General features: G+C 34.5%; 1 protein-coding gene across 11 annotated transcripts in view; it reads right to left on the bottom strand.

Annotated features, from left to right (window-relative positions):
- ldb3a (LIM domain binding 3a) overlaps positions 1-13,887 on the bottom strand; it is a 150,764-nt gene that overhangs the window by 13,690 nt on the left and 123,187 nt on the right. For 7 of the 11 annotated variants that reach the window (XM_051922640.1, XM_051922639.1, XM_051922645.1 and 4 more), the window contains 4 exons: positions 12,458-12,547; positions 11,949-12,086; positions 6,442-6,498; positions 607-704 (listed from right to left, as the gene is read on the bottom strand). In XM_051922640.1, coding sequence (XP_051778600.1) covers positions 607-704; positions 6,442-6,498; positions 11,949-12,086; positions 12,458-12,547 — 383 coding nt within the window. The remainder of the gene's footprint in view (positions 1-606; positions 705-6,441; positions 6,499-11,948; positions 12,087-12,457; positions 12,548-13,887) is intronic. The other 4 variants (XM_051922643.1, XM_051922644.1, XM_051922646.1 and 1 more) reach the window with 4 other exon arrangements.

The raw sequence follows: 13,887 nt of genomic DNA, 5'->3' as shown, positions 1-13,887 counted from the left end.
GTGTGTGCTTGGTGTGTGTGTGTGTGTGTGTGTAACCCTGCCTGGGGTTTGTTTCCTGCCTTGCGCCCTGTGTTGGCTCCAACAGACCCCCGTGACCCTGTAGTTAGGATATAGCGGGTTGGATAATGGATGGATGGATGGAAAAATGGGATGCTCTGTTGGTATTGCTTGACAAACCCCTCCGACCAAAATTAAACATACCAATGCAATTACAGTACTTTTATCTATCTGATAATTTAACCTTTAATCTTAAATGAGAGGCATTAGTCCAGAAGACACGGTGGATCAGTAACTTTTGCAGTCTTTGTAAGGATTATACATATTAACCTTTACACAACTAACTTTCCTGCTGCAGCCAAAAACAACCTGCAATGTGGCTATTGACTATAAACTGGCTGGGTGTGACCCAATGTGTCCTGTGATAGAATGGTTTCATAGCCAGTGATGGCATTTCCCATAATATTATACAGGATAAAGAGAATTAAAAATAGATGGACTGATGTTGACACACAAAACAACATTTACTGAGTTTTAACATCCATGCACTGTTTGAGATATTAACCTGCTGGTATAATGATAAACTACTGCCAAACTTTCTTGACTTACCCAAAGGAGCTACAGATGGAGTAATGTTGGCAGTGCTGACAACCTTAGGTTTTCCGGGAGAAATTGGAATCTCAATTGAACTCTGCTGAGGAAAAGTGCTATAAACAAAAAACAATAATTACAAATAAATAAAATAATAAGATTAAACCTGCTGATAAAGAGGCATGCAGCTTTTTCACATTCTAATTAAAAATGTAAAAACACTACTACAGGAACACAATTTTACATTATTTATAAGCAATGTAATTCCATTGCCCCATGTTTGTATTTTCTTCACCTGAGAATCTTAAAAATAAGCTTTGCAAATTACACACAATTCTATAAACTGTATTCATAACTAGCTGTACTATCAGTCTTCGTTCAGAAAATTTCTTAATATATTGGGTCTTATTTAAAGTGCCATTTGTTAATCAGGTATATCAGAAGTATCAAGTGCTATTATGCATACAATATTAATAATTTATTTTTGTTGTAACCAAGGGATAATAATGTTGTATAATAATAACAGTGTGGTGTAGTGGTTAAAGATTTGACCAAGGACTTCAAACCCTCTGGTTGTTAGTTTGACTATTACTATGTGACCAGGAGCAAGTCACTTCACCTGCCTGTGCTCCATTTGGAAAAATAAATGTAAACAACTTTTATCTTAAAAGCTGTAAGTCACCTTGGATAAAGGCATCAGTCAAATAATAAATAATAGTATTATTAGGTCACTGGAACTGCTTACCCTTGAACATGCTACTGTATATACAATTGTCCATGAGTAAAACATTCTTGTATTAGATCAATTCCTCCTTTTCTTAGTGACTTGGCTTTTGTTGATGGTCATTGCAAAACACAATTTTATAGGAGAGTGTGTTATTTATGCTTTTTATTTCTTTACTTTGTTCACTCAGATATAGTTATACTTTTCATAGTTTTCACTAGGTATATGTAGTTCACCTTCAAAGTCCGCAGATGCAAAACTGTGTTTGAAAATTCAATTGCCACATTCTTAGAACAACACTGTGGTATTGTACGATTTATGTGTGGGTGTTAAGATTGTTTTATATATATATATATATATATATATATATATATATATATATATATATATACACATACAGTCATATGAAAAAGTTTGGGAACCCCTCTTAATTCTTTGGATTGGTTGACCTTTCAAAGTAGCAACTTCCCTTAAATATATGACATGCCTTATGGAAACAGTAGAATTTCAACAGTGACAAAAGTTTATTGGAATAACAGAAAATATGCATCATAACAAAATTACACAGGTGCATAAGTTTGGGCACCCCAACAGAGATATTACATCAATACTTAGTTGAGCCTCCTTTTGCAAATATAACAGTCTCTAGATGCCTCCTATAGCCTTTGATGAATGTCTGGATTCTGGATGGAGGTATTTTTGTCCATTCCTTCATACAAAATCTCTCCAGTTCAGTTAAATTTGATGGCTGCCGAGCATGGACAACCTGCTTCAAATCATCCCATAGATTTTTGATGATATTCAAGTCAGGGGACTGTGACAGCCATTTCAGAACATTGTACTGTACTTCTCCCTCTGCATGAATGCCTTTGTAGATTTCGAACTGTGTTTTGGGTCATTGTCTTGTTGGAATATCCAACCCCTGCGTAACTTCAACTTTGTGACTGATGCTTGAACATTATCCTGAAGGATTAGTTGATATTGTGGTGTTCTTCTTCTGCCATGCAAAGAGCTTTTTGTTATGACCAAATAGCTAAATTTTTGTCTCATCAGTCCAAAGCACTTTGTTCCAAAATTAATCTGGCTTGTCTAAATGAGCATTTGCATACAACAAGCGACTCGGTTTGTGGCGTGAGTGCAGAAAGGGCATCTTTCTCATCACCCTGCCATACAGATGTTCTTTGTGCAAATTGTGCTGAATTGTAGAACTATGTACAGATACACCATCTGCAGCAAGATGTTCTTGCAGGTCTTTGAAGGTGATCTGTGGGTTGTCTGTAACCATTCTCACAATCCTGTGCATATGCCGCTCCTGTATTTTTCTTGGCCTGCCAGACCTGGGTTTAACAGCAACTGTGCCTGTGGCCTTCCATTTCCTGATTACATTCCTGACAGTTTAAACCTCTGAGATAGCTTTTTGTAGCCTTCTCCTAAACCATGATACTGAACAATCTTTGTTTTCAGATCTTTTGAGAGTTGCTTTGAGGATCCCATGCTGTCACTCTTCAGCACAACTTGCAATTGACCACCGTAAACACCTTTTCTCATGATTGGACACACTTGTCTATGAAGTTCAAGGCTTAACGAGCTAATCCAACCAATTTGGTGTTGCAAGTAATCAGTATTGAGCAGTTACATGCATTCAAATCTGCAAAATTACAAGGGGACCCAAATTTTTGCACAGCCAGTTTTTCACATTTGATTCAGTTTCATACAACTAAATACTGCTTCACTAAAAATCTTTGTTCGGAAAACACCCCAGTACTCAGATGTTCCTAGGAAATGAAAGACATACATTGAAAGGAGAGTTAATTATTATGCAGGCTGAGAGGGGTTCCCAAACCTTTTCATATATATATATATATATATATATATATATATATATATATATATCTATAATAATAAAAGGCAAAGCCCTCACTGACTGACTCACTCACTGACTGACTGACTCATCACTAATTCTCCAACTTCCCGTGTAGGTGGAAGGCTGAAATTTGGCAGGCTCATTCCTTACAGCTTACTTACAAAAGTTAGGCAGGTTTCATTTCGAAATTCAAAGCGTAATGGTCATAACTGGAACATATTTTTTGTCCATACACTGTAATGGAGGAGGCGGAGTCACGTATCGCGTCATCACGCCTCCTACGTAATCACGTGAACTAAAAACAAGGAAGAGATTTACAGCACGAGTCACACGCGGGAACGAAGGTAAATGACGTCAATTTTTGACTGTCTTTTAATACTGTGTAAGCATACATATTAACACATGTGCAATTAAACGTGTGCATTTACGGGGTGATTTCTCAGGCTTAAAAGCTCGCCTTTTACTAAAAAGGTAAATGCAAAACTATTTTCAATCAGTTTATTGAAACGCTCCCGTTAAGGATTGCAATAACATATTCGCGAGATAAAAGAATGAAGTAGGGGGAAATGGAGGAAGAGCCGGAAACAGCGAAGAGCAAAAAATTAATTAAACAATTGAGAACGGAGCGAGTGAAGCATACAAGCATGTTCATAAGGGAAACAAAGCACGGTGTAAAACGTAAGTTTAAATTAAGTTTATAGAAACGCTCCCGCTGCGGATTGCAATAACATATTCGCGAGATAAAAGTTTAATGAGAAGACACGAGGTATAAATGAACCACACGCCGTGGCGCAACGTTAAGGGCAACAGTTTCAACCATTCTATGATCTGCTTCTCGCAACTGAAAGACGGCACATGGCGGATGTTAGCCGACTTGCTGACCGCAACGTTAGGGGCTTCAACTATGGCGCTGACGCCACATCTCAGTGCCAACACTTTGCAGACTCTACTTAAAAGACACGCCCTCCTCACTGGACAGTTAAAAAGACCAATCAAACTAACGATGACATCAAGTATTACCCAATCAAAAGTAGGAAAGGAGGCATCTTCATAAAATGCGTGTGGGATGATTTGCATGACACGCTACTTTAAAAAAAAATGATAAAAAAAATACGGGATAAATCCCGTCCAGTACTGATTCAAAACGGGACGCGCAATTTCATTCTCAAACGCGGCACGATTCCGTATTTTAAAGGACGGGTGGCAACCCTACAGTGCCAGGTAACCACCCATACAATCAGATTGTGATTCAGACTAGGAATGCAATGAATGTAATTACCCCGATCTACATACAAGGCGAAAGTCTTGCAACATTCAAAGATGATGGTTTGGGATAATTAGTACTTATTAAGTACACCATGGCACATAAAAGAGCTTATGAAGCCTTGAACCGAAAAAAGCAAGATCTCAGAGATCGTAAAAAAAAAAAAGGAGGTAATGTCGTTTTACTCGCTGTACATTTTAGTCAAACATTACCAGTTATTCCACGAGGGAGTCCAGCAGATGAACTCAACGCGTGTTTAAAATCCATGCTTCTCCCACGCTCGGTTATATGTCGCGTGTTCTCGGGTAGGTACACCAAAAAATGTATACATTTAAGCATGTAATGGGCAAACAAAAAATGAGGTATACCCGAAGGCACTGCAGTAGTACTCAATGTAACTTTACTTCTTAAATGTTAATGTTTTACTGTTTAATAATTTATACGCTTCTTATATATTGTTCAAATTCTTTTATCAAAATACCAGTGACAGCGCAATGCACGATAACATGGAGTGAATACACCATACGCATCTGCCCACGGCCGCCCTGGTGTGCGCAGATAGGAGTTGATTCTAAAATAAAATAAACATAAAAAGAGTAATACAATCATCACCCATAAAGCGGATAGCCGACGTGACGTATTATATGTGTACCAGATTTCAAGTCAATAGGTGAAACGGTTTGCAAGCTACAGGTGATTTAAAATCCTGGACAGACCAACGAAAAGCCACGGTAGCAAATTATAGAAGAAGATTTTACTGTTTAATAATTTATATTTATATGAAATGTGCTTCTTATATATTACTTCATATTCTCATATGATAATGATGTTAATGTTGTTTATATTGATTTCTATGTTATTGTAAGTGCATCTATGTGTGTATATGTATGTATGTATGTATGTGTATATATATATATATATATATATATATATAAAAAATACATATATAAAAAATATATGTGTATATGTATATATAATATACACACACATATACACACATATACAGATATATGTGTATATGTATATATATATGACAGCAACACTCATAACAATCACAACACAATTACATTGACAATCATGTTATGTTATTTTTAAAATGTTTCCTTTACTTTTTCATAACCTCTTTAACACACTACTTCTCCGCTGCGAAGCGCGGGTATTTTGCTAGTATATATATATATATATATATATATATATATATATATATATATATATATATATATATATATATATATACACACACACACACACATACATACATATACACACACAAACACATGGGGGTACCCAAAAATAACCATAATCTGTACCTGGCACGCAATCTAGACTTAGTTCCAAATTTTACCACAAGGTGTACCATACTTACAGTATTCTGCGGCAGTCTGCCAATTGCCACTGCTCTGTATTGTTCGTACGGCATTCCGTGTTGGCTTTTCTTGGTGCTTATTAAATGTGTTCTGAAATTTTTGTGATGGGTGATCATAAAGAACAGCTTTTAGAAGGAAGCTTTAAGTAAAACACAGGTCTACAAGTGGGGAAATGTCACTTGATTGTGCTCTGAGCAACTTTTTCTGTTCCCGCATATGAAAAAAGTACTCAAAGGAAAGTGTTTTTGTACTGTGGAGGAAGTCAAAGAAAAATCGCTGCAGGCATTGAACAACGTTCCTGTTTAGAAATTCCAAAAATATTTCCACCACTGGGAAAACCATTGGGACAAGTGCATTTATTCACATAGAGAGTACTTTGAAGGAAACTAAAGTTTCAGTAAGTAAAAATTCTTAAAACATTTTTTTCCCAATTCCTGTGTTTTTTGGGTACCCCCCCCTTGTGTATGTATATATCCACCAAAAATCCAAAAATATCCAAAAATTATGGTAGGCTGGATGCATCAAAAAGGAAAACAAAAGTACTATATATCACAAACATTAAAAAGTCACATGACACAGGTCACACATGATGTGTCTGACTGGAATATAATATTTGAATAGACAAGATAGGTACCTGGTAGCAGCACTTTTTGACGGGAAGCTGTAGGAAGAAGATGACTGCATGCTGAAGCTACAATTAGGAAAAGAGACATTTTTAAAATGGCATATTGGACATTTTTCTGTCAAGCGGTATTTCCCAGTTTACTGTTTTGGTCCATGATTATAGAAGGTCTATTTCAATACTGTAATAATTACAACTCAATAAATCTATCAATGATCCTAGTGTTTATAATGTATAATACGGTAAATTTGAATAAACTGTGCTGAAAGGAAAATTCAAATGCATAAAAATAGACAGAAGACATGTAAATAAAGTTAAGAGTTTGTTTTGTTAATTTTGCTAATATTTTTTAAAGTGACATAGACAGGCAGTTCTGTGGTGTTAGAAAAATTTTGTATTAATAAAGCGTTCTGGATCGTGGACTATCTTAAAGACAGACCTCAGTATGTGCGTCTCAGGAACTGCATGTCTGACATTGTGGTCAGCAACACAGGAGAGCCACAAGGGACTGTACTTTCTCTGGTCCTGTTCAGCCTATATACATCGGACTTCCAATACAACTTGTTAACCTGGTTTGTACTAATACACTTCCCACAAATTAATACAATTTTACAGAATTTTTTAACACCATTATTAACAGAAAAAAAGATACTATATTTATAATTAAGTGAGCTAAAGTAATATTTGTCTGATAATTAAGGATGACTATAGTTATGGGCAACATGATGGCACAGTTGTCAGTGCAGCTGCCTTATGGATCCAGCATTCTGGGTTTGAATCTCATGCTCTGTTAATATCTATGTAGAGTTTGTACATTTTCCCCATCTCTGCACATGTTTTTTTCTCCTGGTAGTATGATTTCCTTCCACATTCCAAAAACACTTGTGCTAGGTTCATTAGTAATTCCAAATTTACACAGTGTGTATTTTTAATGGTTCTTGCCTTGCAAACAATGCTGCTTAGATAATCTGTTTCCTTTCATGATCCCAAACCATGACCATAAATTGGATTAAGAGGATTTGCTATTTTATCACTATTAAATACTTATTAAACAAGTGGTACTGACCCTATGTGTTTGTTTTATTTAATGCAATCTTAAATTTAAGTCTAGAAGCACCATCTAAAGTAAATGAATTCAATGTGTAACTGCTGTCTGGAATACCTACAACATCACTAGTGACACTCTGACTCGAGAGTCATTTTTCTTGACACACCCATTCCAAGGTGTCTGTCAGTTGTACTATTCATTTTGCATTCCAATTGATGACATACAAAACCAACACCAAAACCTAACAACATAAGTTTTAAATAGAAAAAAAAAGGAAATGAAAAGGCTGACAGAAAAAATACTAATCCCATATAAGCCCGTTGAATGTCACAGGAAAAAGAAACGTAGCTAAAAGTATGACTGCAGGGGTCTCAAACTCGGGTCCAATATTTAAAGGACTCAAATGAGACTAGTACTCCTGCAATCACCTTATTTATTTCTTCTTTTTTCCCTATTTAAAATTTACTTTACTAAGATATAGTGTCAGTTTGTCTTAATTATACAACATTTGGTATGGGATTCTCAATAGCAGTGCAAATGTTTGTGATGAGCCATTTGTTGAAATAAAAAATGCAATGCATTTTATTATTACATGCATTACTAAACACATTTCAACAGATCGAGCACCTCAACTGTAATGCTCAATACGTCCAGCAGAGTATAACTGTGTGAAGTACAGAAATCGGCTTATACTGTATATACATTGTAAATAGACATTTAAGGAGGCCATTATTTTGGTATTGCATATTATAATAAAGCTTACAATAAATGAGCTACAGCATAGTAATAAACAATTACCTACTCTAGGATAATACATTTCAGTTTCCAAGAGGACTATCTTTATAGTGGTATATCTTCATGTTATCACTGTTATTGTCAGGTGAAACCAGAGATACTATAACAACATTATTATTAACTTAATTATATTGATACGGTTGAACATTATTTTAAAATTTATATTTTTGTTTTACACTATTTTTACCTTTCATAATTCATTGGCAACAAATTAATAAGAACAATCTGTGGTAAGTTGTACAAAGATAATAAAACTGTAATACTATCACTGAAATGGAATAAACTTAGGTAATTTGCTAAAACACATTTCTGAATTCTAAAAAAATATATATTTATGTTCTAAGGCATCTTTATATATATATTTTTTTTAAGACTTTAGCTACTTATATTCATCCTATATGACGATCCCTTCTTCATGTCTTCATAACAGCTCATAATGTATGAAGTGTCCTTATTCTAACTTTGACAAATTTTAATAGAAATAATGTAATTGCACATAGCATCTGTGGGTACGTGTTCTAGAATACCACTGAAGCAATAATATGCTTTCTTTACACTGACTCCTCATTATAGCCGACTATAAACAAAAAATAAATCACCTAAATAACTTTTAAAAGGTTTCCCGAGACACAATGCATTTGCAATCTTTTAACATACATGCAAAGTATAATTTCTGTACATTTTAAAATATGAAGGGAAACATGTTTTAATGAAGATGTCATTAAGATATTTTAAAGATTCATTGCAGTCCTGGTGATATTCAGTTTTACAGACTTTTGCAGTGTTTAGAAATGTTAACTTTTCATTTTAAAAAGTCACAGCCCCTACAATTAGTAATAGAAAAGGAAACATTCTAAAGGTCACCATCTGTAGTATCTTTAAGTGCTTATCCATAGCAATTTCCAAATCAATAGATCAATTACAATAATAGACCAATTAATTTATGCAGAGTGCCACAAAGACACGCCACATTTCAGGCAGCTTTACACGATTACTATTATAGGGGCTACCCATAACAATCACAGAACTGCATCATCCACCTCAGTAAATGTAGAAAATAGCATTGCATTCTTACATTAGAGCAAATATGTTATCTCTGTGGTGACTATTGAGAAATACAGATTGTTTTCTTTCAGTCTAGCAGGCCAGATACTTAAGACAGACTAAGTTTACCTATGATGCATCCTTGTGCTGACTGATCCATGAATGTCACATTCCATGATTAGGTGATTTTTACATTAAAAATTATTTCAGACTATTGAGCCTAATCCTTCTGAACTTTTGACATTGTTGCTGAAGACTAATCAGTCAATCAATGACCATAATAATATAAAATGTTTAACACTTAATATTAAGGCATGAAGCAGCTAATAACTAATATAAACTGCACATTTTATAATGATTTTTTTTAATCTGTTTAAAGTTAGTTAAATAAACCATTTTAAAATAAATATCTGAAATGTTAGTAGACCTTACATGACTCATATAGTCTGTGCTTGAAATCCTGGCTTTTAACAGAAGTCTCCAACTTAAAATAATCTAAAAGAAAAGTTCTTTACTCTGCATTGACATAAATTACCAAATACCAAAATAGACAATGTATGCCATTTTTCTTCAGCATTCAATAAATACTATAGTATGCTACAGAATGAATGCTCCTTACATACAATTATCCTTCTGATATTTCAATGTAAAATAATTACTGAAGTTAAAAAAAAAAAAAAAACTTGGTAAAGTAAGATGTCACTAGTATCAATTCAAAACTTTGCTCACATCACATTTATAGATTTAATCATCAGATATAACTTTCACAAAAGACTGAAGTTGTAGCATGGTACAACAGGTAAAAAAATAACTTCCAAAGTTAACATCTATAAAATTCACATACTAGAAAATTATGATCTATAATTATCCATACTTTTTGGTGGATATTGAACACATACCTAATTATTTTATGACCTCCTACACCTACAGTATATTATTAGCTTTGAAATGTTGAGAAAAGTATAGCTTACACACTGGCAGATTGGGAAGGTTGGAAAGTATATTGTCTTTTAGTGCTTAAGATGCAATTAATGTGATGTATAGTAGTATGCCAACAAAAAAGTTAGCATGGTTAGACAGAAACATGCAGTTTTAACAGCGGCGTGCAGAAGCAGTTTGGAGTACTGGAGTTGCTCATTACTATACTGACTTCTTTGGAGAAAAGTAAACCAAAGGTTCTAAGACCAAATCGATTGTGATACTAGTTACTAAAAGGAATGACATTACTGACTGTATTATACTGATTTAAAATAACCTAGAATTAGAATAAAGAGTATACACTATTTATGGTTGCTTAATGGGAGGATAGTACGCCTTATTAAATGTCTCCTAATTAATCTTTTTGTGAATTATGAATGTGTCCCAAAAAACTGACTGCTATTAATGACAAAACACCACAAGAAAATGCATAGTGCTCCATAGGGTCATCAAAGTAGGATATTAAATGATCTTCCTGTTCAGTAATTATAGAAAAAGTACTTTTGCTGGTAAGACTACAGATTAAAAATCCTTCTCCTGCCACTACATTTTAAAATGACATATAATTAAAATAAGTAAAAGTTGTCTAATAAGTGAAATCAATGTCTTATTCAAAAGTAATGAGATATATACAAGCAGAACTGCACTTGAAAAATAACTTGCAAGTATTAAAGAATTAATTAAAGTGGAATTTAATTTTAAAAACTCATCAGTATTAATTAAAATGAACATGCTGTGGCAGTAGACTTATGTAATGCTTAACATTATTTTCAAATGATTTTACAGTACAATTTAGGGTTTACACTGCGGTGGGTTGGCACCCTGCCTGGGATTGTTTCCTGCCTTGTGCCCTGTGTTGGCTGGGATTGGCTCTAGCTCCCAATCCTGTGACCCTGCGTTCGGATTTAGCGGGTTGGAAAATGGATGGATGGATTTAGGGTTTACATGAACAGAACTCCATAAGAGCAAGGCTAGAAAGGCAAAGCGTTTATTATCATGGACTGAATGTCAGCTACATAAAACAACATTTTCATGTGGGCACTTTTCTTAATGTCCTAATGTATAAATAAATGCTGTAAAGCCAAGTTTCAAGGTAAGGTTGTTATAATAACTAATCATGACGCTGTGGGGATGTGCTGCATGTTGATTAATAAGAATTTAATTGTACTCTGGAACCAACATAATTTCCAGTACAGGCAAAATGTAATGGATTACGCATGGCTTAGCGTTCATCTAGTTCCTTTATGCTAACACGTAAAAGGTCTACAACAAACAAATGAGAAAAAAATGCACACAAAAATATATAGATCATAACATATACTTTATGGTCATGCTTAAGACTGTGTACACAAGTATAGCTGTGATTCTGTGTAGCTCCGGCAACATTGTAGGTTTACTTCCAAAATGAAAAGCAAGCATTGTTTATGACATGCAAGTTCAGAAACGCCTTATTTGCTTCTATTAAGTATGAAAAGGTCTGAAAACTCAGAAAAAGACAATCAAATATAAGTGTTCACTGAATTGCACCAAATTAAGTGTTACTAGAAGTCTTTCCTTAAAGCAACCACCAGTTGGCTCCATCTCTTATTTCTGCATGCCACTGCCTACTGTGACTCATGGTGATCTTGGAATTAGTTTAAATGTTTCCCCATACCTCTGCTGCCTTGCCACCCCCATGGGACTGAAGGGGGCTGATGCCCTTCGTGGAGGCAGAGCTCTGGTGCAAATTACAGGGTTGATTGACAGGGCCTCCAATGCAGTCTTTGGTTCAGAAGAGTTATTAACATTGCTTCTATTATATAAAAAGTTAACAAAAAATGAATGAGATTATGGTTTGCATCTCCAGAGACTACTTGGCAATGGGTATTTTCAGCAGGGACTAGTTGCACATTTTGGATTACAACATTTCTGAAAGATTTTGACTGCTGCATTAACAAATGTTTTGCTTATTTTAGGCTCATTCTATAATTAGCTCTGAATTACTCCCATTGTAGCATAATCTGTGACTAACTTAATTGAATACAGTTTTAAACTTCAACTATACAGTCACATATTTACTGAAGTTACAAAGAAAGAATGGGAAGGTAATAGATTCTGTACGTGAAAACATAAAGGGACCTTTCAATTCAACTAAATTCTGAAAAATACAAAAGTAGAATGTACCTAGACTGGGCACTGATGGCAGAAGAGATTGTGGAAGCAGCATTAGAGAGACTTTGAGACCCTGGAAGAGTCCTCGATAAGCTCAGTGAGCTGCAGATAATAAAGTAAAACGTTTTAAATAATGTAAAAATATCAAGCTAAGTTAGCTACAATTGAAAAAGTAGAAAGATTAAATATCTGAAAAAGTACCAACTACAATATAAAAAAATAAATCACAAAAATGTGACAGTAATATTTTGTAGTACATATTACTAACCTGCTCATTTAATTGCTGAAATGTTTCCATCCAACCTAAAAATTGCACTGTGTAGAATTTTAAGAGAAAATTCACACACACACACTTTACAAGTTCATAGGTGGTTCTGCAGTACAGAACTCCCTTATTTTTTATGGTACTTTTATGGCTTGAAGGCCATAAATGTCAAGACACAGCTAATGTACAGAATGTCAATTGTGCAGAAATATTTAGCATAGATGAATTTAGTAATGGAGTAAATTACTAAGAGCATGAAGCAATTATTATGGTTTAAATCCAAAAAAAAGTCCTGAAGAATTTTTATATTTAAATAGTGTTGCATATCAAACAGGCAGTGGAATGTAGAAGTTAAGTCTTTGGATTTCAGAACCTTAAGTTGTGAGGAAAGATCCCACTACTGACACTGTGTGATTATGAGCAAATTACTTCACCTGTTTGTGCTACAAGTTTGGAAAAATGAAAGAACAAAAGAAAGGTAGCCAAATGCATATCAAATCTTTTAAGTCTCCATAGATGAAAGTATCCGCCATATTTGTTTCCCCATTCATTATTAATTTTGTCATCATTTGTGATTTACCTCTAAATGGGTTGCTTTGCCCACAGTCAGGTTCACTTCATAGTAATTATTAATATTTTTTGTGATACATCTATTTTGGGGTATAAGTGAACATTACTGTGCCTTCAGATTAACTGGCACCCTGCCCAGAATTTATTCCACACCTGGGGCCTGATGTATTGGGGACACACTATGGGACCCTGCAACCCATGGAACTGTCAGATTAAGAAATTGGAGTTTGCAGTATTGATAAAAATTACATTTGCATTAATGTCTGCACTTTATATGTAGGTAATCTTACAATTTAAAATGAGTACTTTGTATTTCTTTAGTATTCTTTAATTATTAACTCTGTTTATGTCTTTGGTCAAAGGACATCAAACACTCCATTTATTTAGGACTAGCAGGTGATAGTTAAACTTAGGAAAATAATTTTATTTCGCTTTTATTTCATCAATTGAAGCAATCAGAATTTCCCATCCAAACCACTGTTTGCTTTTTTTGGCATATTAATCACAGAACTATTTAGAGTGAAGGGTTAATTGAATAAGAAGGGCTTCTCACAGACCAGCAAGGGCCTCAGAGAGGGAAAGAAGCACAGTCTTATCAGTGGTGACA

This window comes from Erpetoichthys calabaricus, chromosome 2, assembly GCF_900747795.2.
Source record: "Erpetoichthys calabaricus chromosome 2, fErpCal1.3, whole genome shotgun sequence".
Taxonomy (NCBI): Eukaryota; Metazoa; Chordata; class Cladistia; order Polypteriformes; family Polypteridae; genus Erpetoichthys; species Erpetoichthys calabaricus.
The sequence above is the reverse complement of the archived record's forward strand: the minus strand, read 5'-3'. Positions and strand labels throughout refer to the sequence as shown.